The sequence below is a fragment of the Patagioenas fasciata genome, chromosome 7 (genome assembly GCF_037038585.1).
Source record: "Patagioenas fasciata isolate bPatFas1 chromosome 7, bPatFas1.hap1, whole genome shotgun sequence".
NCBI lineage: Eukaryota > Metazoa > Chordata > Aves > Columbiformes > Columbidae > Patagioenas > Patagioenas fasciata.
The window spans coordinates 40,491,207-40,514,793 of NC_092526.1; the positions used below are offsets into that span (position 1 = coordinate 40,491,207).

General features: G+C 43.6%; 1 protein-coding gene across 1 annotated transcript; it reads left to right on the plus strand.

Moving 5' to 3' along the window:
• The first annotated feature begins 54 nt into the window (after positions 1 to 54).
• MPP4 (MAGUK p55 scaffold protein 4) lies at positions 55 to 23,293 on the plus strand. The gene is given in 22 exon segments (XM_071811501.1): positions 55 to 1,497; positions 3,038 to 3,845; positions 5,254 to 5,375; positions 6,188 to 6,265; positions 6,972 to 7,052; positions 7,587 to 7,718; positions 7,852 to 7,933; positions 9,042 to 9,127; positions 10,087 to 10,158; positions 10,595 to 10,791; positions 11,571 to 11,635; positions 12,063 to 12,080; positions 12,968 to 13,006; positions 13,461 to 13,481; positions 14,598 to 14,612; positions 16,097 to 16,138; positions 16,919 to 17,089; positions 18,747 to 18,827; positions 19,731 to 19,824; positions 20,558 to 20,666; positions 21,984 to 22,118; positions 22,860 to 23,293. Coding segments are annotated over 21 exon segments (1,911 nt in total). The 5' UTR covers positions 55 to 1,497; positions 3,038 to 3,766; the 3' UTR covers positions 23,052 to 23,293.
• Positions 23,294 to 23,587: the final 294 nt, after the last annotated feature.

Here is a 23,587-nt window from a genome sequence, read left to right on the forward strand (position 1 = left end):
ATTCTGGCAAGATGATATTTAAAACTATTGTTAGACTTTTTATACTCCCAGCAGGCTGTCGAGATGATAGAATATAGAGATAATAGACTTCTTCATGTTTGCAAACAAATTTTTGTTAGCTTGATCTTATTTTTTTAATTATACTGAGGAGAGAAAGGTAATAATATGAGTAAAAGGGGGAAGCTATAAAAAGTTAATTTGAGAAGTAGGGGAAAAATAAAAGACACACAACTAAGGGTGAAGAATGTAATGAAGTATAAGGCAGGAACTGGAACATTTAATGTTTTGTGCTCTTTCTGTGCAATCATCTCCTAGAACTCAGTGTACAAGAAGGATTTACCTGAGAGCCGTAGGAGCCAAACTGCTCTTTGAAAAGGAGCCGTGAACAGCGGAGTAAACCAGTGGCAGCAATTTTCACCTGCAAAGATCCGCGGTCAGGATCTATTTCACCTTTTGTAGGAGTGCAACCATTAAAACCAGGTCGGAGGGTTTGCTCTGCCCGTGGAACGGTTGAGTGTTCGTATGTGTTGTCTGCAGGTGTTCCCGAAGAGGGGAAGGATTTTCACCTCCAGCTTTGACACGTGGGCAGCTCTGGTTTCTCTGACCTTCCTCCCACGCACGTTCTGGGACTTACACTGAGGAGGTAATTAGAGATGGGAAGTTTTTCTGGAGTCTTCCTGCTTTTCCAGAAGAAGGTGTATTTACAAATACGTAGCAACTTCAAGTGTTTAACTTCATTCACTGCGAATGATGAAAAAAAATAATAATACATCTGCCTTTCCATATATATATGTGTGTATGTATACACGCAACCTCTCATAAAAAGTAGCGATATCGGATATGAACGCAGCTTGCTGATTAATGGAAGCAGACAGCCTGGATTATTTTTAGTCTTTCTGATATATAGCTTGGTTATTAGCTGAAGAGAATCCCAGGATTAAATGTGCTTCTGACACAGATTCCACTTCACAGCCTCCGCGGGCTGCGGTGCGTTAGGAAATGGCTACGGACTGGTTTTGCGCTGGGTATTTCTGCAGCTAACAAAGAAATGAGTTAACCCGCAGGGCTTCTCTATTGCTTCATGGTAATTCCTTTCTTTTTTTCCTCTTTTCTTTCCTTAAATTGAAAGCAGGCGGTTTCTTGTGCTGCAGCAGAGATCCTGTAACCAGCAACAGAAGATCGGTGTTACAGTATTAGAGTTTCTCTTGGTAGCAGAAAACAGACCTGAAGATGGGGAAAGTTGCTGAGAAGAAGAAACTACTTAATGAGAGACACCTTAAAGGAGGCTTTTTATGGAAGAAAAGGGTTAAGGGGATTTGCTCCCTTCTCCCTGGCAAGGAGTAGTTCTAAGGTTAGGTTCTGCGGATTAGAAAGGAGAGGATGTCCATAGATTAGCCCGGGCAACGAGGTGACTTGTGCTACTAACGCCCAGCAAACACTCTTCCCCTCTGGAAACTCTGTTGGAGCGGAACATGGTGTGTCCTGTGGCGTTCGCAGGTAAGAAAATACGCACGGCGCCCAAACCCTTGTGCTGCGCAGAGGCTTTGCCCGTGCAGCCGTGAAATCGGTTGCTTCTCACAGCTACAGGAAAGCTAATTAAACTTGTGATATGTTTAGTTCCCATTCACTAGATATTAGAGATGTGTATGAATGGGGAGTAGGAGCTGAAAAGAGATGTTTGTGTTGGTTTGTGGGTTTTTTGCCCCCTCACTCCTAATTCTCACAAAGTATCCTGAGCTGAATGCCAGGTGCTATACATTAGGGAACAACCTGCCCTGGAATGGTGAGAGATAACGCAGAGGAAAGAAATAGGATTGATAGGGACTGTACAACAAATCCTTTATTTGAACTACCCAGCCATGGACTTCTAAGTTGATTTGGCGTCAATGTGTTGATGTTGTCAGGTGGTTGTTCAGGGTTTTTTTTAGTTTGGTGTGGGTTGGTTTGGTTTTTGTGTGTGTGTGGTTTATTTTTGGGGGGGGACCAATGGATGTCAGCAGGGTCTGTCTTTAGCTCTTGAAATATCTAAGAAAAGCACAGTTCTAAAAGCTGAAGAATCTTTAGGATTAGTAATAATAATAGGAAATGGGGCTTCCAATAGGTAGTTTATGGGACAAGCTGTCAGAGAAGTTTCCTTTTAGGACATGACTCGCAGCCTTAGTGCTGTCTCTTTGTAAATGCTTCTGCAACCGCACCTGGAGCTCTAGGTTTAGTTTCCAAACAGGGGTGAGGGCGGCGATCGGCCCAGCTGAGGGTCGCTGGGGTTTCCATACTACAGTTCTGCAGGAAAACCGGGAACGCTGCAGTCCGGATGCGCTTTGCAAACGGGGATCCCTCTTTCCGTGACTGTGCTGTCCCACAGCGGAGATTTCCGTCCCGCTCTTCATGTCTTCAGTAATTAAGGAACAGGTATTCATGACTAGATTTATATGGCCTGCTTTGCTAAATCCATCATTAGGCAGATCAACTAAGCTTAACGAAGGGGAATGCAAACTCTTAAAGGAGCACAGCTCAGATGAGTGGGGAAAGAAATGCAGCTTAAAGCCCAGTTCCCAGTGGATGTGTGGTAGAAGGATTCTGTGTTACGCTCCTAAAAGGTGAACAATAGCTGTTCCCAGTGGAAAAAGGAGTTTGCAGTAAGATCCAGCACTGAAGTGGAAATGTTGTATTGGGGGAGGATCAAACTGTGTGTTGTTGTTAATATTTTGAATAAGAATTCATAATTGTAAAAGCAATCTTTGCATTAGGATTTCATTAGGAGGTATCACTCAGTGTCCTGTAGGGGTAACTTGAAATGTATTGCCAGAACTCTGTAATAAAATGTTTGCATCATAACCTCATAACTTCTGAGTTATTTTTGCCTCCCTTAATTTCCAGTGCCTCCTGAAAGCAGTTTTATGATTTAACAGGAGAGAGAAAACGTGTTCTAAAAATAAGTATTAAGTGCAGTAAAAGTGGCGGTAATGCCTTCTGCTTTTATAAGCAGATCAAGATAATACTTTTCCTGCTTGTACCTTTGATGTTTTTCTGTCCACAGAACAATCTGCAGGCGACCGGCTGCCTTGTTGCTCTGCTAATCCAGGCGATAAACCGCTGTGTATTTAACAGAATTGGGTAAGGCCTTCACGGTGCAATCAGTGCCACACTGGGCTTCGCTAGTGGCTGAGGTGCTCACATATCTGACGTTATCTTTTTTAACCTTGTACTCTGAATCATCTGGACACCTTCCTGTGTAACCTCATCTGGGTGTTCCTGCTCCATGGGGGGATTGCACTGGATGAGCTTTCCAGGGCCCTTCCAGAATCTTTACTTTTTAATATTGTTTCAGTAACAGCAGGGATTAAGCGTCATATGTTCTTGAATAGGGATATTTTCCAAGCTATCTTTATGTAAAACAAGCTTTAAAGGTCTTTAGAAAAAGCTGTGAATTCCCATGGTGGTGCACTCAAACAGCTGGGGAACAGGCGATGTTAATTTAGATGGCCTCGTGAAGCAAGCTAACGGCAATTCCGTGAAGGAAATAACAAGTCATATTGCAGCTGAGGTTCTGCTGCATTTTGGATGCTGGCAAGTCACCAAATCTACAGGTGGGACTCGCGTGTCTAATCTACGCTCGCAACCTGTTGCGCCCTTCAAGGTTGAATGGTTGCCCCTTCTATTTTCAGTTCTGCTTTCTTCTCAATCTAAACCACCTGCCAGCACCCTGAGATGAATGTGCTCTTTTTGCTAGCTCCACATCGCTCCTGGGGAAACCCTCTTGGCGTGAATGCCGTACGCAGCGCAGGCGGAATCTCCCTGAAGGAAGGCGAAGATGGAGGTGCCAACAGTCTGCACTCAAGAGAACGGTACTCCTCACTTTTTAATCTATTTCGAGGCGATGGAAAACTGACAGGGTTTAATTCCTTGGTCCCTGTAGCTCTTCTTCCGTTGAGTTGAGAGAGAGATGAGCTCCTGTATGGAACGGCTTTATCACTTTGAGTGCTTAGATCTCTGCTTTCCAGAAACAGGTGATTCTTTAGATCCTGATGCACATTCCCAGGCTTTCCCAGTTGGATACTCAATAATTCAGCCTGAGGATTGAGGCAAAAGTTGCAGCTGCAGAAATTTAGCAGGCACACGCCTGTATAAAATACGTGCATAAGGCAAATACCGCAGTGAAACTCAAGTTCAAGACAGATCACGCGTAAGTGTTGGTAACATCGAGGCCTAGAGCTGAGATGGCAAACAATTAACTCTCAGCAGCTGTTGGTATTGTCCACAGGAGCGAGTGTTCAGCTGGATGAGCTTTACTTTTAAGAAATTATTATTTTCACTTTGGCTGATGTAACTTTAGAAGCCCCTAGCATCTTGGGTTTATTTCAGCATTTGTTTTATTGCAATATTGCTCATTGAAACGTACCAAGTTTAAGGTTGTAAACAAATACGAAGAGAAGTCTCTAGTTACAATTGTATTGTGTGATTACTTTGGCACTAAAACGCAGAGAGAGAGCTTGTGCTTCCCGAAATATAATACACAAAATACTTCCCTTTGCCATTCAGCCGGAGTCAGACTCTTACGGTCTCGTTAAGAACCCTTGTAGCTTAATAAACCCAACTCCTGGCTTAATAAATCCAACTCCTTGTATTCGGAATGGTATTGTATTAGTACTGGTGTAGACGCCGTGATTCTCAGGAAGAGTGGCACAGGTCAGATATGATCTCTTGTCATTTCTGAAGTAAAACTAAATGCCATACGCGCACAAGAAACCAGTTTGTATCTAGGCCTGCCTTTGCGTACCGTCTTATCTATTTGTCGCCTCTTAATTTCTGCCTCGAGATTTTTAGAAAGACGCTGGATTTTTTGGTTTTCCACTGTGTTAGAAAAGCACTCCTCACAGATCAAGTGCTGCTTCTAATAGTAAGAACCTCCCGTGGCGTGCTGGGGGTGTCTGTGACAATGGTACATATTTGGCAGGAGTTTGCGTTTCCATTAGTGATGTTCTCCAGCAGGTTTTCAAGAATGGAGCAGAACAGATGGCCCAAACAGTGAGTCATCCAAAAAAAGCCTGTAAAATGAACAGGGCAGTTTTTAACGTTTACCTCTTAGCAGAGAGTTGGTTGCAGGAAACAATGGGAGCAGACAGGAAAGGGGGGCATTTCTTGGAAGTCTAAACTGAGGAAAGGTGCTTTTCAAGGGTCTGAGTGGCCGTTCGGCTTCGGTTGGTCTTCTACTTGAAATGAAATGTCTTGCGCTTTTCTGTTTCTTGGGCTCAGGTGTGTCTCATGTTCTGACTCTAGTGCTACAAGAACTGAGTTTGCTCTGTAAAAGGGATGTCAATGGCGTCGGCATGTTGTACGACCTGCTCCGATCTCGCTGGCTGCAGGCGCTTCTGAAGGTAAAGTCACGTCCGGCTGGGGAGGGAAAGGCTTCCCAGAGCCATCTCTAGGGGACAACGACATTATTTTGCAATGTCAGGACAATAATGCTTATTTACACAAGGTGCTGACAGTCCCAACGGCAGTCGTAGCGTCAGCAGGCAAGGTGAACAAAACCACTTTTGCTCAGCTGTCTTTTCTGGTTTTAAATCTGCCTGTGGCTATGCATCCCACTTTTGGGCATGGATGCTTGTGAAATAATTTATTTTTTGTTTTTCCCACACTGATCTGATGTGCAGTTGAAGATTTGATGTTACAGAACAGACTTTTGCCTGGTGTCTATTGAGCAAAAAGGTTTCTCTGAGAAATTCTGTAGAGATTCTACACAAATTTTGCTTTTCATCTAACCAGGATTTTTTAAAAATCTTTAGATTTTGAAGAAGAAAAACTTGCAGTGGAGAAGAATGTCCATAAGGTCATTTTAAATACAGACATTTATTTGAAGTTAAATTGACTTTGTTAATCAGGCTTGCAACTAGGGGAAGGAAGAGAATCAACACTGTCAGGCTCTTGTCCTGTGTAATCAGCTTTTCTTATTGGAAGAATGAAAACTACAGCAGAACCGGGTAGCCGGAGGAGAATGTGGGAAGCTAATTATAGACCCAATTCCAGAAGCATCAGACGTGAAGGATTGAGATTGCAAGTTCTTTGGCTCTAGCTGGACTGAGAAATTGCTAGAAATACAACATTGTGCTCGGTATGTTGTGTGTGTATCTGATTGTGTGAACAGATCGTGTCATCACGGCATTTTCTCTGTCCTGGCACGCAACAGATGTACGAATGCCTGCAGCTGTACCTGGGAAGAAGGCCGGTCCCCGTCACACTGCAGGCTCGTGCGCTGGCTCGGGAGGTACGAGCTGCGCACACAGCTGTTTGTTTTACCCACTCGCTCCCAATCAGCCAGCTTAGCTGCAGATAACAGCCTTCTGAGACCTGGTTTGTGTCTCAGGGCTGAGTGAGCTATATGAACTCCTATATAAACTCCTCACACGTTTGTCAAACTCCTTGATAGCTCGGTGTTAATTGAGGAGGGGATAAGGAAGGCGTTCAGCCGTGAGCACCAAGCTGCACGAGCCCCGGCCGGTGCAATGAACACACAAATTATTTGTTCTAACCACTGGCCAGATGTTTTTCTTCCCATGTAATGGTGTGGGTCAGTGTAATGGCTGCAATCAAGCACTCTGCCATGAGGATTTTGAAAAGCTTTTTGGATTTTCTGATTATAATAGCTGATTAATTCTTACATGTCTGAATTGGAGGGAGAGTTAATGACTAAGTGGAGAAATGGACACTGGTGATGAAATGGGTTGAAGCGCAGGACTAAAAACGACTGTAGAGCACATGGCATTGGGCCTGGACTCGGTTAATCCTGGCTGAGTGTTGTGCAGCTGTGATCATATTGTCCAGTTGCAGAGCAAACCGTGTGGATATGCTGCGAGTCATGTAGCGTGGGGGCGTCTCACTCTTCCCGTCCCATCTTCCCGTGTGGTAGATTTAGAGCTTTCCAAGTTAATTATCCATGAGAACCAGCCTCTGTGCCTTCTCTCGAACACCAGGTGGTGGAGTTACTGCGTGAAGCCCCTCAGTCTGGAGAGGTCAAAGAGCTGAGACGGCTGCTGCGAGCCCCACACTTAAAGGCAAGTCCTGCTTAAGGAAAAAAAGATGTTTGCTTATAGAGCGATCTGCAGTGGGAAGGGAAAGAGGTGGCCGGCTCTTACCAAGCTGGCAAAGGAGCCAGAAGAGATGGAGTTTGCTAGTCGTGAGCAAGGCTGGTTGTGAAATCAGACGTGAACTGTGTGCGTGAAGTACCTGCAGCGGGCTGCGTGTTATTGCAGGGCTGTGTTTGACAGAGAGATTTCTTATAGAACTGATGCGGATGGATAAAACCACGTTTTTCTTGGGATTGCAAAACCTGCGTTCTTTATTCTGGAGCTCCAAACAGCAATGTTTCACTTTTATAAGTTTCCAGAAGAAGCAGAGAGACAAACTGCTCTTAAAACCTTATTTCACAGTTTGAATTTCCAAGTGGAAAGAAGAAAACGTCAATGTGTGAAAGGGATCTATGTTCGTGTAGGAACTTACTCGCCCATTTCTGGCCAAATGCTGTTTAAAGCTGCTCTGTTGTGTGGTCCTTGCTTACGGGCCGGTTGCTTTGCTGTTGTTCATAACAGGCCTTGCTGTCCGCTCACGATACTGTGGCCCAGAAGGATTTTGAACCAACCCTTCCACCTCTGCCAGATAACATCCCTGAAAACGAGGAGGCCATGAGGATCGTCTGCTTAGTGAAGAACAACCAGCCCCTGGTGAGGGAGCTTGCTCATCTCTGACCAATTATTCTAACTTACACAAGCATTGATGGTGCATATCGTGAATATTACGGAGACTGTGTGTTCTTCAGTGATCCGCATGGTTTTGTCTCTGTTTTTATTTTGCCAGGGTGCCACCATTAAACGCCACGAGATAACGGGTGACATAACGGTCGCCCGTGTGATCCACGGTGGGCTGGCAGACAGGAGTGGTATGTGCTCTTTCAAATAAAGTCACACAAAAACTTGAACTTGAAATAAGATACTGGAATTAAGATAATAGCTTAGCTTCCGCAATTAGTCTTCCATTATAGAGCAAGATGTGTGCATTGGGCAGCACTGTAAATCGTGATATGTCACAGTGACTTTGATTCTGGCTCTATTAATTTTCATACAAATGTGCTATGTTTGAGACTGAGGTACAAATCCCGTTTTCATTATGTATCCTTGACCCCAATACCTGGATAAATCTGTCAAGCGATTGATCAGGAATATTCCAAACTGCAGCGTAGTGTGAATACAAACAGCTCGTTCCCTACTGGAGAAATGGAAAACATTGTCAGTCTGTGATTCTATAGGATAACGGGCTTTAAGGAATACGTAGTAAGATAGTACGTAGTAATACGTAATATACTTTGTAGTAATACAACTCTACTAAACACTTTGGCAGCATGAGTTGCTAAGCCAAAGGACTCTGAGGAGTTTCCTCATTACTGCTTGGTCATCCTAGAAATGAATGTGTTCTCTGTTCCTTGGGAAATGTAACTAAAACGTAAAACTGAACTGTAATCCGTATAAAATAGTTCCTTTTAGTATAGACCAAGTACAGACAATACTTGATTGAGGTTCTAGTTTGGTTGATATTTTAATTGAGCTGAAGGAAAGTGTAGAAGTAAATGATGTTGTGAAGACTGAAGGGCAGAGGAGTCCCAAGGCCTCCTGCTGCACCGGGCGTGTTTCATCCCAGGTCTCATGGTCTGTTAATATAATGGCTTTTGCTAGAATAGGTTCAGAAATTACTTTGGGAAATGGAGCTAGATTCGACGGTTTCCGCTGCTTTTAAGGCGAATCACCAGTAGATTGTAAATGGCTTGTATGGGGAGGTGGGAAGAAATAAGCAAGCGGCAGCCTGTTGTGACCCATGGAGGCGTGCAGCCCTCCCCGGGCTGATATCGCCAAAATGGAAAGGTTTTCCCGACCCAGGCGTGTGGGAGCTGCCTCCCCGACCCGCAGCGTGTGCATATGTCCCTGCCTCACCTCCCCGACCTAATCCCGCTGCCTGAACCCTCCCTACCGCTTTCAGCCTGGTTTTCACTGCAGGACTGCTGTACGCTGGAGACAAGCTGGTGGAAGTCAACGGGGTGCCTGTGGAGGGACTGGAGCCTGAGCAAGTCATCAGTATTCTGGTACCAAATCTCGTTTCTACTGTGTACCTTAAGAGCAATGCTGCTTCTTGCACACACACACACACACACACACACACACACACACACACACACGCACACTCCCTCGTAAAGGAGAAAGTGTGGCGTTTCTAATAGAAAACTCGGATTGTTTCATTGCTGTGGATGAAGTTCGCTACTGCTTATGAAACCAGAATTAAATCTAATCCTTCTTCTGGACAGAAATAAACATAATAGTGGCTATTTCACCTGTAGCTTCTGCAAAAAAGATTATTTATTCAGACTTTCCCGATTCATAATTTTTTGGGGAAGTTCCACTCTGATATTCCCCAAGAAAGCAGGGGAAAGGAGCTGCTCTGGTAAGAGTCCGTGTTACAAAATGTGCTGAAGCAGAGCGACTGAGCTTGTAAGCTGCGGACCTCCCCTTGCAAAGGGTAGCGGTGACCATTGTTATCAGAATTGTCATGGAGACACGCGTGAGCTGTCCCTGTCACTCACTCCTCGTTTCACCACTCAGTAAGGTGTGTGTGCAGCATCAAGTCGTCTGCTTTATTTCTCTGCTTGTACTGTTTCTAGGTACAAGAAATACAAACTCTATCTAAATGCTTAATTCTTATAGATTTCTATTGTTTCCCCGCCCCTCTTTACATCACTTGTCTAACCAGACCTTGCCAGTAATTTAAATTCGATTTCATTGTAAAAGTTGGGTTGAAATTATATAGATTTATAATGAAACACAGATTTTGTTGAATTAAAAGTAATTAGCAAGACTTTGAAGCTTCATTCTTGAGTTTTCTTTAGAAAAAAATACAATATTGACATACTGGGCTGCCTAAATTCTATTTGTAATATAGACGTTATCGTAGCCTGAGAGTCATGCTGAGTTAAGTTTGTGCTGCCAGTGTTGGGTGATTTGTGTTAAAAACTAGTCCTATTTTAATGCTTTTTTTTTAATCATTTAGGCCCTGTCTCAGGGGACAATAATGTTCAAATTAATTCCGGTTTCCGATCGGCCCGTCAGCAACCAAACAACAGTAAGAGCCATTCTTTTTTCTGGGTCGTTCCTGCAGTTCCCCCAATAACCTGACACAAAGAAGCAGTTTGCTCGGGAGTTTGGTGGAATCCTTTGAGTGTTCCTTGCCTTCATGACCACCTCTCAGCTGCCATCAGTATCTGCTGCTGACGCAGTAAAGATAACAACCCGAAATATAGTTGTGGTAAAGGTAATGAAGGCGTTGTCAGGTTGATCTACAGGTTGACGGTCAATTCTTTTCACAATGTATGAGATTTTATTTTTTTCCCCTCCCTTAGTGTAGCAGATGGGGTTTGGGGCTTGATCTCATTTTTAAAACTTGACTTCATCCTGAATTGGCTCACATCGCGGCAAGATCCGGCCTTGCGATTACAAAGCTCGCGTTGTATCCGTTCTAAACATGGCTTCCACCTACTCGTGGCTGTTTTCTTTACCAGCTCTATGTGCGAGCCATGGCCGATTACTGGCCCTTGCAGGACCCTGCCATACCCTGCGCAGATGCGGGTTTGCCTTTTAAGAAGGGTGAAATACTCCAGATTGTGGACCAGAATGATGCTCTCTGGTGGCAGGCCAGGAAGGTTTCAGATCTCAGTGCCTGTGCTGGACTTATACCCTCAAATCATCTTCTTAAAAGGTAAAGAAGCCTTAATTTTGCTGATTTCTGGTTCAAAAATTAGCCAGTTATCCAGACTTTTCTATTTAGAGTTTTCGTACGTTATATAGCAGTGTGATTCGGAGAGACATTCGACAACATCTTTCCTCTTTCTGTTCTCCGGCTTTTTGCTCTCCTTCCCTTAAGAGTCCCTCTGTGAGAACAAGCTTCTGAAGGCACCTTTAGCATCTTAAATTGCCAGGGGAGAAGTTTGCAGCAGCTGCCCAGTCTGTGCCAGTTGCTGGGACATCTAGTGCAGTGGAGCAGCTGAAAGATGGGGAAAATCAAGGGCCCTCTATCAAGAAATTAAGGGCATAGCTGTATCAAGAAACAGTATTATCTAAAGATATCCTGTGAGGCATGAGTGACCTCTGCAGTCAGAACTGAGTAGACCAGATTAAAAGAGAGGAAAAATACCCTCCAAAACCAAGCAACCAAACCAAAACATGCTCAAGGAAGAACAAGGATCCCTTGGCCAACACATTCTCCTCCTTCCCGGAGTCATTACAATATGGTTTATCCTCCTGTCCTTATATATAAACTCAAAATACTCTCAATACTTTTGGGCTGCTGATGTGGAAGTTGCCTTGAAGCAGTCCTGATAGCACATCAGCTTTTTTCCAGCACTTTGTGGTGGGCTAAACCACTGGGAATGTTTCCTTTCTTGGCATCTCTGTCAGCGCACTACTGATTGTTCAGATGTGTAACGTGCTTGGAGGGCGTTTTGGTTCTTTAACTGTGATACATTTATTTCTATGTAGGAAGCAACGAGAATTCTGGTGGTCTCAGCCTTTCCAGCCTCAACTCTGTCTGAAATCGTCGATATGTGAGTGAAAAGTTACTTGAATGGGTAGAGGAGGAAAGAAAGGTCTTGTCTTTATCTCCAGGAGTGCTGAAAGATAAGTTCGTGCAATTCAGTTTAATTCCAGGATGTTGTTTCTGGAGTTGTGTTGTAACCTCAGGAGTGCGCTAACTATCCCCAGGAAAATAACGTGCTGGTGGTTGTACCTGGAGTGCTGCTGGGGGCTCTGACTGTGGGAGGCTGTGAATTCAGCTCCTCCTGCAGTCAGTGAGACCCAGGCATGGATAAATGTACTCGTATAAAATGCGTTTTTCTCTTGTGATAATTCCTAGATTGTGTTTTATTGCCTTAGTTTCCTCTCACACTGATTGCTTTGCTCATTAGAGCTGGAGCTCTCTTTCACCCTGATTTTATTGCATTTTAACTGCTTCAATGGATGTGCTGTGGGCAGTGAGCACTGTGGAAGAAGGTAGGAGCTCCTATCTGGGCAATATTGCATTTTGTCCCTGGAATAAAACGTAGCACGTGGTTTTACAGGCTTTTAAAAAAGTTGTCAGAAATGAGGCCTTTCGGTAAATACCCGCAAAAGAAGCCGAAATTCTTGGCATTTTGTGTGCTTAGCGCAATTGAAATCAAGTCTCTTTTCAGGCTTGCTTTGCCTTCAAGTGGAAAGTTCAGCGATGCATTACCTGGCAGGAACTGGCGGTTTGGAGGGGTTGCTTTGAGGAAGGAAACGCTTTTTCCTTTTTCTTTTCCTCTCCCTCTTCCTGTCCCATCCTCAGCAGCTGACCCGAGCAGCTCCAAGAGAGCGTTTCTTCAAAGGATGCGTATGGAAAGCAGCCCCTCCTGGGGCTGTGTGGGCAACCATGGGAGCAGAGATTGCCCGAGCCCACCAGGCTGCAGTTCAGGGGGCTGAACTGATGTGGTCTGGGATGGCGAGGGAGCCGAATCAATCTTTTTCTTCCTTGTAAAAATAAGCATAAAATCAAGCAAACAGAACACATTCCTTGAGCGAAACGCTTCCAAAGCTGCAGGAGAGAAAGGAGTGAGTGGAATATTATTTCCTGCCGCGGTAATACTTAATAAATAGATATCTACAGGATAGGCAGAGTGAGAATTCAAGTTAGACGTGTTTGCCTCTGTGCCAAAGGCCATTTAGAGCACCAGTTTAAGAAGAGCCTTTTGCTCACTAGGGATGGGGAACATGGGTAAGTTGGAGTTACCATAAAGATGTCTAAAGCGGATCTGAGTTTCAAATATCTCTTTCTGATGTCCGAGTTCAGTCTTGTAAGATCTGTCAGGTTATTTTCCTCTAATTCAGATGATTTTCTTCTTTGTCTTTGTGTTGATCCTTAGAGGATGACATGCAGATTGATGAGAAGTGTGTGGAAACAGGTAACGGAATCACTTGAGACCGCGCTCTCTGCTTCAAGGTAGCAGCTAGTTAAAGCCTGGCTTAGTGTCCCACATGAAAATTGTCATGGTGAGCTTAATGGTAGAAAATCTTTTTGATACGCTGGAAGCCTTATATTAGTGTATTAAAATGAGCTGCTTATAGTGCTGTGCCAAACAGAGGGACTGCCCCAAAAGCATCTGCCTGGATGAGGTCCAGCCTCTGTGGTTTGGGACCATGGCTATAACATTACCAGTTTTTGTCTCCCACCAGTTAATTCAAGCGTGGTGAGCTGGATTTCGCCACCTCAGTGTAGAGGGCAGTGGGGAAAGTATGCATGAGACAGACTGATAGGAGCTGGAAAATTGATTTCAGAGTCTGAGATTCTGTAGGAGGAAAAGAATTCAAGTTTTGAATTTCTTTTTAATACCTTTGCTATCTGGATTACCAAACAAGATGAAGAAACATTTGAGTCTGGTAAGTTCCTCTGACCTAACTCCAAAGTCCTTGCTATTGTTCTGCCGTGAGAAGGGTGTCCAGAGACAAGCACGTGTCTTAGAAACAAGCAGGCGATGAAATCCAGAATGCCACCTTAGCTTTGGAAGCCATTCTGAGTTCTTGCTCACCAGTTCCCTTAGTGGTAAGGTCTTTGTTGTCATCCCCAAACTGTGTTTCTGCTCGTGCCCCAGTACCAGGCCTGACAAATGCTGCTGGGTTGTACTGGTGCAGGCTGCACTCACATCGTGGATAACGGGATTACCTGGATCCCCGTGCCTGTGGCAGCTGATGTGCTGAACAGGAGAGCTGCTCTGGATTCCTCTTGGTGTGCGTGCCTGGCACACAAGAAACAAAAACGCTTTTTATAAAATGAATGGTTTCTGTATAAAACAGGCAATCAATCAGTACTTCTTTTAAACAAGCTGGTTTTGGGGTGGTCGGTTGGGGTTTTTTTTGGAACAGCTACCTATTTACAGCATATTTAGAGCTCTGAGAAACTTAAGTCTTAATTTCTCCACTAAAATAAATCTACCGCTGCTAAACTTCTTGTTTGAGATCATGGGTAAGCTTGTGGAGAGGGTGTCATTGCACCTTCCGGCTGCTCTTCTCCACAAGGTTCCCACTCTCCAGCCGGACTTGCTGCTCCCACCCCAGGTTTGGTGTCTCCAGCCTGCAGAGCCGTGCCCGGGGCGTTTCAGACAGAACCGGCTTGGCCAAGGGCAGGGGTTGGTTTTCAGGTGGGATGTTCCTGGTGCCTGCCCAGGGATTGCTCCTGCACATCCCGCTCTCCGCTGCAGCCAGGGGAATGAAGCTGCAAAGAGCTGCTCTCCTGCATTTTGCTGAAGATTAACCAGTAGAACAACCGCATGACATATTTTGCAACTGCAATACTGACACAGATGCTGTAGCCGAGTCTCATTCGTTTGGAACTGAGAATTCATGGCTCAAATTGGGCATATTTCAAATTTAAAGCCAGCAGTACCTGTTTCCTAAATTTCCTATGTGCATTGGATGATGCTGGTTGGATTTTTGTTAATCTTAGTATAGACAGTCTTCTCAAAACTAATTGTGTTATGTCTGTCTCTGAACGTGCAGAGGAGCTTAAAGAAGGTAACACCTTTTTTTCTCTTCTTTTTTTTTCCTGTAAGCAGTAATCTGTTAGAATTTCTGTGTTCATTGCATTACCAGGAACTCCCCCTCCTTTTCCAGCTACTCCCGGTAGCTGAATTGCTTGTTCCCTGTAGGATTCCATCCTGCACTCCGTAGCAGAGAACAGAGGGTAGATAAAGCAGAAACACTCAGAAGTATTTGCATGACAGCTCGAAAGACGTGAAGATTGAAACGAAACAGGCGTGCATTGGCTCAACAGCTGAGCTTTGTCCTGGATGAGTGGTTTTGTGCCAAGCAGGTTTTTCCTGCAGTCATAAATAAGGAGTTCGTCCATATAGAAACATAGGAATAAAACTGCATTTTAAAGATACGAATAATGAAGAGCGTATAGATGTGAAAGAAGAGTAACTAAGATGCATCTAATTTAGTTTTAGTACTTATAACTGTCAATCAAAGAATCTAGCGCTAAAAGACAATACATTTCATGCTTTGCAAATGGAAAGAGTGTTCTTGCCTTGGAAGAATTGCTGCCTGTAAAGCTGTGCCTAGGTCTTATTCTTGCCTTCCCAAGGCCTCAGTGAAGGGAACACACAGTGGGGTTAACTCCAGGCACGACTAGAGGGGAGTTAGGAATCCTCCTTGAAGAGAAATCTAAATACTGCCGACACCATTTGTTTTTCTTAGTTATTTGTTTTCAAATCACCTGTATAAAACCTGTCTAAACTGTTAGCGCATTGATCTATCAGGAAATAAATCTCTTTTGAGCCTTATAGGGGAGATTTCATTCTTAAAAAAGCATGTAGAGGTAGAGAAGGCTCACCTGGTTAAGCCTTCATGGGGAACAGCATCAGAATGGGGCCAAAAAGAGTGGAGGAAACAGGTTAGTCTGGGATGTTGAGGCACAGTTATCACTGGTGCAAAGATGCTTAGAAAATATTACAAAATGAGGCCTTCATCCTGCCGGCCAGATCCGAGCAGACGCAAGGTGCATTTTCCAAGCACGCTATTGTGCAGAAACTCAGTTATAAATACCTTGTTTCTGATTTTGAGCTACTGACTTGTTGGTTATTGTGACGTTATAACTAAAGAATTCTGTAAGGTAGGTTTCACCTCAAAAGCTTCGATTTTGTGAAGGTTTTTTCACTCTAAGTATTTCAAGACATTATCCAGCATCTAGTTACATTAGGAACAAAACAAATAATGTTGAGTTTCAAAGCTAATTTAGAAAATACCAAGATGTTTTAAGTTTAATTTTTATCTTACAGAAATATTGGCCCTTTAAATTGGTCGAGTGAAATATCTGAATATTTCATATTATGGAGTATTGTGATTTTTTTTTTTTATTAGATTAGGTATAGTACTTCCATATGGTTATTGGAACGCTGTTTTTAATGGGATCAGCAATAATAGGTAGCCATGTAGCTCTTAAGCTTTCACGGTTCCTTTTTTATTTATTTCATGAGTATGTGTTCTTTGTATTCTAGAAGAGGAAGAATTTGGTGAATTTGGTCAACGAGTCTTTATCGGTACGCAGTGACTACAGATAAGTAAGACGTTTGGGGCTTGATCCTAGATTAAGTGCTTGTCTGAAGTTCAATAGAACGCTTTGCTCTTTGTTTCGCCTCAACACTTACTGAATTGAATTCTGCTTGCTCTGTTTCCCACACCTCAAGAAGTCACTTTCCTCCTACGAATGCTTTTTCTCTCCGTTTAAATCTCTCTTCCTGTTGGGTTTCTGCTGAGACCTGGCCACTACTATTTTAACTGTTAAGATTTCCCTTATTTTGTAATTCGTTTTGCTAGACCATAATGTTGTTCTGTTGTCTGTCATACCCGGAGGGTAAAGTAGACCTAAAAGGGAAGTTTTCAGAGCTGGAGGGTAAGGTGAAACAACAATCTGCTCCCTCTCACCAAACCACAGTGACCTTTAAAATATTTGGGTTCATTCTGGAGGCTGGAGCAAAGGCTCCAGGTTCTCTTTAGGAGAGCGAACCAGCTGCACTATCAAACCTGTTCCCTAGCGATGCTTTATGTGACCAGCAACTTCTTCAGCTCGTTTTGGGGATCTTTAATTCTGGGCTGATTTTCAGGTGACTTTCAGTGAGATTTGACCTCTTTAGCTGTGTTTTTAATGCTCAGAGATTCTACCAAGCTGACACCCCAAATGCAGCAACAAAACTCCCTTTCACCCTGCCAAAAGCTCTGAGAACCCCAGCATGTCGTGTGGCTCAGGAAGAGGCTCCCCAAAGCCCCAGTCGCCTGCACCTGGGGTGTATTTTGGGTACTGATGTGTTCGCCCGTTGCAGCCGGGTTCCGCAGGAGCATGCGGCTGTCCCGCAGGAAATCCCGCGCCGTGCAGCCTCCGTGCCCCGCTCGCTGCCCCGGCGGCTGCTACAGCGCGCTCGCGGCTCCCTACGAAGAGGTGGTTCGCTACCAGCGGCACCCCGCCGACCGCAACAGGCTCATCATACTAGTGGGTAAGAGCTTAATTACTTTCTCCTGCGAATTTCACAACCTGTAATGGAGGGGAGGAACTGGTGCGGTTTCCCACTGCCGGTTGCGGTGGTTCTGGTCTCTGAGGGTCACTCTCAAAGCAGCATTTCAAGAGTGCTCATCTATAATTTGACCTCGTTGTTGGGTTTAAAGTTTAACGTCTCTATCGTCTTTGCTTGCCAAAGTGGATGTTTTGTTTGAGTTTTAAGTCCTCAGAAGACATCATACACTTGTGAATGCTGGTTGATAGTGGATTTCACTAGGGAAGCGGTTCAGTTTGATATTCAGTCGATGTTGTCCCCAAAAAGGTGGGGTCATTACTGGGTGTGCAGATACCAATTCACACACCGGGTTGAAGTGTTTGCTTTATTTGCAGCTCTGTGCAGAAAAGGGTACCAGGCGATCTTTTCGCCAAGCTGTCACACCAGGAAATAATCACAAACCACATTTCTGTGTTACTCCCAGTGTTTATATATGGTTAGGCCCACCTAAAGTTGTTTAGTTCAAATTTTTCTTGGCTCAGTTCAAAAGATACAGTAAACATAAAATCTTCTAGACATCCTCAGGGAGTAGGGGTCTCCTTCTGGAACTGGGAAGCCTTCAATGAGGAGGTGTGGTTTCATATTAAAAATGAGGATAGTTCACCAAAGTTCACAAATACCAAATGTCATAGATTGTTACTACGTGCATATTCTTCAAGCTTGATTTCTGGGTTTGTCCTTCAAGTTCCCATCTTAAGTAACCAATTCCAGTTTCATTTGAATCACGTTCTTTGTTTTGTGGTCTGCTTTGATGTTCTGTAGAAGTCCATTGAACTGAGCAGAGACATCAGGGACCGGTACACAAAGTGATGAGCAACTGTTTGTAACTTACCAGAAAACATCTTTACCTGGAGCCATTTCTGCAGCCAGAGTTAAATGCGTGGATATGCCAATGGCTAGAAAAACGTTTAAATTTAAACTCCAGCCTAGGAAAATCTCACCTGTGGGCCGTAGGGAAAGCTAAGAAGAGGAGTTGAGTACCGCTTGCTGTAGGAAATAGTGCATTGGGTGGGCTGCAGGCTCTGCAACGCTCTGTATGGGCTTCAACTCTGCCAGGGGAAATTTAGGCTGGCTATTAGAAAGCAATTCTGTGCAGAGAGAGTGGTCAGGCATTGGAATGGCTGCCCAGGGAGGTGCTGGACTCACCTGGAGGTTTGTAAACTGAGGCTGGCCGTGGCATTTAGTGCCATGATCTGGTCAATGGACTGGAGTTGGACCAAGGGTTGGACTCTCTGAGGTCTTTTCCAGCCCAGTTGATTCTGTGATTGATTCTGTAGTGCTGGCCATGGGAAGGAATGATGCTGTTCTGCAGCGTTCCGTGAGCCTGACTAAAAGCAAATCCATGGGCACTTCTAAATCTGGAAGTATTTTATTGTATTTATTTATTTTCTTTAAAACTGAGACTGCTGAGTTGCCTCCTGGCTATGACTATATTGCTAGGAGGTGATTTGTAACCTGACCCAATCGAGATGCTTCGGTCACCTCGGGTGCGTTTTTTTGGAAATTATATACGTTTCCCTGTGTGCGTGCAATGTGTTAGAAAACAGGGCCGTGCCTGCCAGAGGTGCCTCTGATAGGAGTCGCTTGTCCCGTGTTGCAGGTCCTGCCGGAGTTGGTGTGAACGAGCTCCGGCGAAGGCTGATCGCCAGCAACCCCCGCAAGTTCCGAAGTGCCGTACCTCGTACGTAACCTTCCTCCCCTCTCCCCAAACACCGTTAGGAGGTGGCAAGTACCTCCCTCTTGCCTCGGTGTGTTTGTGTGCTCTTGGCTGAATAGCTGGGGTTTTTTTTTTTTGGCTCTACTGCAAGCCAGAGTCATTTGCTTTTATAACAGTTTGATTAAAATACTGTCTTTCTCCTTATTTTGGAGGTGTTTCCAAGTTACTTCTGAAACTCTTAAAGCTTGATGCCTGTGTGATTTTGTTTCATCTTGATGTTTGCTTTTCTTTCATTTAAAAGGATATTTGAAGTTCATAGTGTTTAAGTGATCAGATATGAGAATGAAGGCAACAGGAGTTGGTGCTTAATAGGCTTTGCAGCTTTCCTCATTAGCCTTCTAGTCTCAGATGAGACACAGCTTAATTTCTGGCGTAATAACAAATGGTTTCTACCTGTGCTCGTTTGGATAACCAAGCAGGAAATGTATGAATCTGAAGCTAGCTGAAAATTCAGGAATACTTTGGTGCTTAAGATCCCAGGTATGGGGAAGGTGCAAGTGTGGGAAGGCTTGTGGGATGTTTCCAAATGAACTTGAATCATTTTTACCTCAGAGGAGTAAGAACAGTTGTGCAACCAGTTCTAAAGGACTTTCTCATTGTTTTGAGTCACAGATACCTGGATTAAACCATTCTCCTTCTATTCCAAGAAATACAGATGTGCTCTGCTAATTTGCAAGGACTTGCCACTGGGTAACCAGTAGAGTACAAAAGGCTTTTTGCTCTGGATTACCAAATGGAAACAGCCCTTCTTATTACTTATGAAAATACGGATTTTTTCAGTCCTTCGCAAAAGTTGTCTCATTTGCATTTATAATGTTTCAATAATTGACTTGCAGCTGATGTTTTTGTGTGTGTATCTCCTTTCAGACACCACTCGTGTTCAGAAGAGTTATGAAATGAATGGGCGTGAATATCACTACGTATCAAAAGAAACATTTGAAAACATGGTGTATAGCCACAGGTAACAGAGAAAAGACAGTTTTGCAGTTAGGTCTCAAGTGTGGCCTCCTCAGCTCATAGTTACTATCCATGTTTGGTGTAAATTCTGGTCAAACTACTCAAGCCAATTGCTTCCAAAACTGTGTGCAGCTGCAAATAAGCTCCTCTACAATTAATGTTAGAATCCTTCTAAAGTAGGATTTTGAGGCCTGAACTGATTTGACGCGCTTGTAAGTTCTGAGTTTAACCCTTCTGGAAACTGCACTGCTTTCTAAAATTGAAAACGTCAGTCAGACCTACTCGTGATCTCCATCTCCATTGCAAAACCTCTGCCCCAACCTTTCAAAGGTGTCTGCTCCTTCCTATGCATCAATAATCCCCCTGCCAAGACAGCCCAGCTCAGCACCAGAGCCCACGCTCCCGGAGCTGTGCCAAGTGCTTTGAGATATTCTGATTTGTGAAGTTACTAGGACTATATAAATGACAAGCACTTTATCGTTAGAATTGCAACCTCTGAACGCATGATTTGTGACAAGGAGATGAGTGAAAAATTCATGCTTTGGAGACGTCGAACTGCAATGGTTCCGGTTTTGTGCCCAGTGTAACGGCGAAGAGCAAAGGGGGTGTTTGTTTGTCACTGTTTTATGATCATTCAGTCTTGATCACTGGATTACTTTTGAAGATTTCACCCTTAAATGAAATCCTTGGAGACTCAAGTGCTCTTTCCTTTTCCTTCTCGCTCACCCTTGTTGCAGAATGCTGGAATATGGGGAGTACAAAGGGTACCTGTACGGTACCAGTATCGATGCAGTGCGCACAGTCCTAGATGAAGGGAAGATCTGTGTCATAGATTTAGAACCACAGGTGAGTTTAACAGGGCAGGAACTCTATGTTTTTTATCTCCTGGAAGGAAAAAATAGTTCTCTATACATTCTTGAGCTATTGGAACAGTGTTAGTTGCTTTGTCTTATCTCTTATTAATAAGAGATTATTCTCTGCATAGGTCTGGGAGGGGGAATGCTACAGTGACAGGTTTGTACGGATCAGTATAGTTCATTTGTTTCCAAGTCAGCAGCTGCATTATCAGGTGGAATGGTACAGAAATGCGTTTTCACACTTGCTTAAAGCAAGGATTATTCTTCCGTGTGGAGACTGTCGTATAGGATTTCCTCCGCCTCTAACCCCACTTAGTTGAGAGCCTGTCCCTCAGTTAGCAATCTCTCAACACCCTTTGGTAAAAGGAGCAACCATTAAGGTAATCAAATGAATTATACAGCAGCGCAACGGGAACCTCCAGCCAGCACTTGCTGTGTTGGCCGCCGCTTCTCGGGGACCACAAGTCACAAATGTTGGCTATTGATACGTGAGCAAGGGCAGCTTGCGCAGCTTCCACACGTGCCCTGGCCAACATCGGCACGAGCTGCTGCAAGTATTAGGGTGATTACCAGATGTTTCTATGCTGGGCATTGCAAAAACACTTTGAATGCAATTTTTGCATTCTTCTGTATTGTTTTCTTAATTACTTTTTTTACCTCTTACCAAATGGCTAAAAGGGGCAGATTAAGCCATGCTTCAAGTTCACATCTAAAAATGTTCTTGGGTTTCTTCTGCTGCATTTCTCCTAAACAAGAGGGGCTGGGGGGGCAAGTAATCTTACCGCTGGAACAGATGTGCCACTATCAGGTTCTTAGTGTGTGACTTCAAAGGACAAGGTTTGGGAAGGATATGAAGTGTCCTTTGCTTTGTGGTAGTTTGAAAATGCTTATTAGCATCAGGGAATGTTACGCAGCACAACAATTTCCGAAAGCAGGAAACTTTCTGCCACTATGGAGCAATAAAGGTGTATTTAAAAAAAAAACAAAACAAAACAAACAGATTTCAGATTCGTCTTCAATATTGATTGTAGAGATCTGTTAATGAGAGATCTGTTAATGACAATGTCCAGTCACTCACTGGAGCTGAAAGGATCTCCTAATAAGGTTACCAAGTGGGATGAAGTGATTGGTACGCTACAGTTCTATAACAATGTCTGCTCCAGGGATTATTAGTGAGGTCATTTTAAAGTAGGTGTTCCTGAAAAAGATTACTGCTAAGTCTGGAGATAACAGCACCTTGTAAACAATTGGGAGTAAAATTGGGATGAATGCACTTGAAATACTTCTTTTTACTCTGAATTGGCAGGGTATACAAGCAGCCCGGACTCACGATTTAAAGCCCTACATTATATTCATCAAGCCATCTAGCATAAGCTGCATGAGGCAGACTCGGAAAAATGCCAGGATCATTACAGATTATTATGTGAACATGAAATTCAAGGTGAGATTTGGGAATAGGAGAGACTGAGCTTATTATTCTTAGACTGTGTTTAGAATATAATGCATTCTACTATGTTACTATGATAACTCTTTAAAAAAGATTATTATGTCTTCAGGATCAAATCTAAATCATTGTTGTCTCTTTCTGTTTGGTTTGTTGGGATTTTTCTTCTCCCTCTAGGTTTGTTTAAAGCAGAAGGGCTGTAATTTGTACCCAGGGGACTGAGACATTTTGCTTCCAAATGTCTTTAAAGATGGGCTATGTCATATATTTTTGTTTGAATTAACTGCGTTGTGACAAGATTTGAGTCAACACATACATTCCCCGTTTGCACTGAAATATCTGGAATGTGCTTCATTCAGTAATTTAATCAAATTTTTTGTGTTATTTCATGTATGCTTAATGACAGTATCTATGTCAACTCTACACTAAGTTCTGTAGGTAAAACAGATTCTGCCTGTAGGAAACGCATATCTTGTATTTCCGTTGTGTCTAGTGCATTGTCACAACCGTTTCCATGCAAATCAGAATCAAGTTTAGCATCTTAAAATTTTGGAGGTGTCAATCCATAACTGTATCTGGAAATGAATTGTGATGGCTATGGCAGAAAGAAACCCACAAAATGTGGAGCGAGAACACAAGCATTAGTGGGTTTGCCTTCCAGCCCCTCACATCCTCTGCCAACTCTTGTCACCAGAATAACCTTCCTAACACTTTCTGGCCTTACTCTGTCTCTCACAGGAAGAAGATTTGCAGGAGATGGAAGATTCAGCTAAGAAAATGGAAGCTCAGTTTGGTCAATTCTTTGATCAAGTGATTGTGAACGACGATTTACAAGAGGCATCCGCTCAGCTGCTGTCCGCGGTCCATCGCGCGCAGGACGAGCCCCAGTGGGTCCCTGCGGTATGGATCTGCTCAGAGACTCAGCCCTAATTCTGAGCAGCAGGCAGCTCCCGAAAGATTACAGCTTATGTTTCACTTCAAGAATAATCCTAATGTCAGGATTGCAAGAATTTATCTTTGTATGTGAGGGATTTGGAAGAGGATTAGGGAAGAAGCTGCTACAGGACATAAAATCACACAATGTTCTGTGTAGCTCTTCAACTTGTGTTATAGTTGCATCCACTTTTATAAAAGAAAAAAAATATTGTGAGCACTCAATTACAAGAATAAAGAAAAATCTATTTTGTTGCTTGTATCTGCATAATTTGCTTGTACATAGCTACAGCAATTCCTTTCTATTATTATTATTATTACAATCATTCTGGTACTGTGATACCTGTGCATTCTGGAGGCCTTAGTGACAAACAGTATTTGGTCAGCATGCTCTTTTAGCGTGCTGTCTCTGAGCCAAGAGTGTTATTTTGAAGGTATTGGTTTGCTGCTTATCCTTCTTTCCATTTAAGATGAGAGTGGTGGTGTCACAGTAAAAGTGACGCTAGAAACCACACTTACCTTCACAAGACATG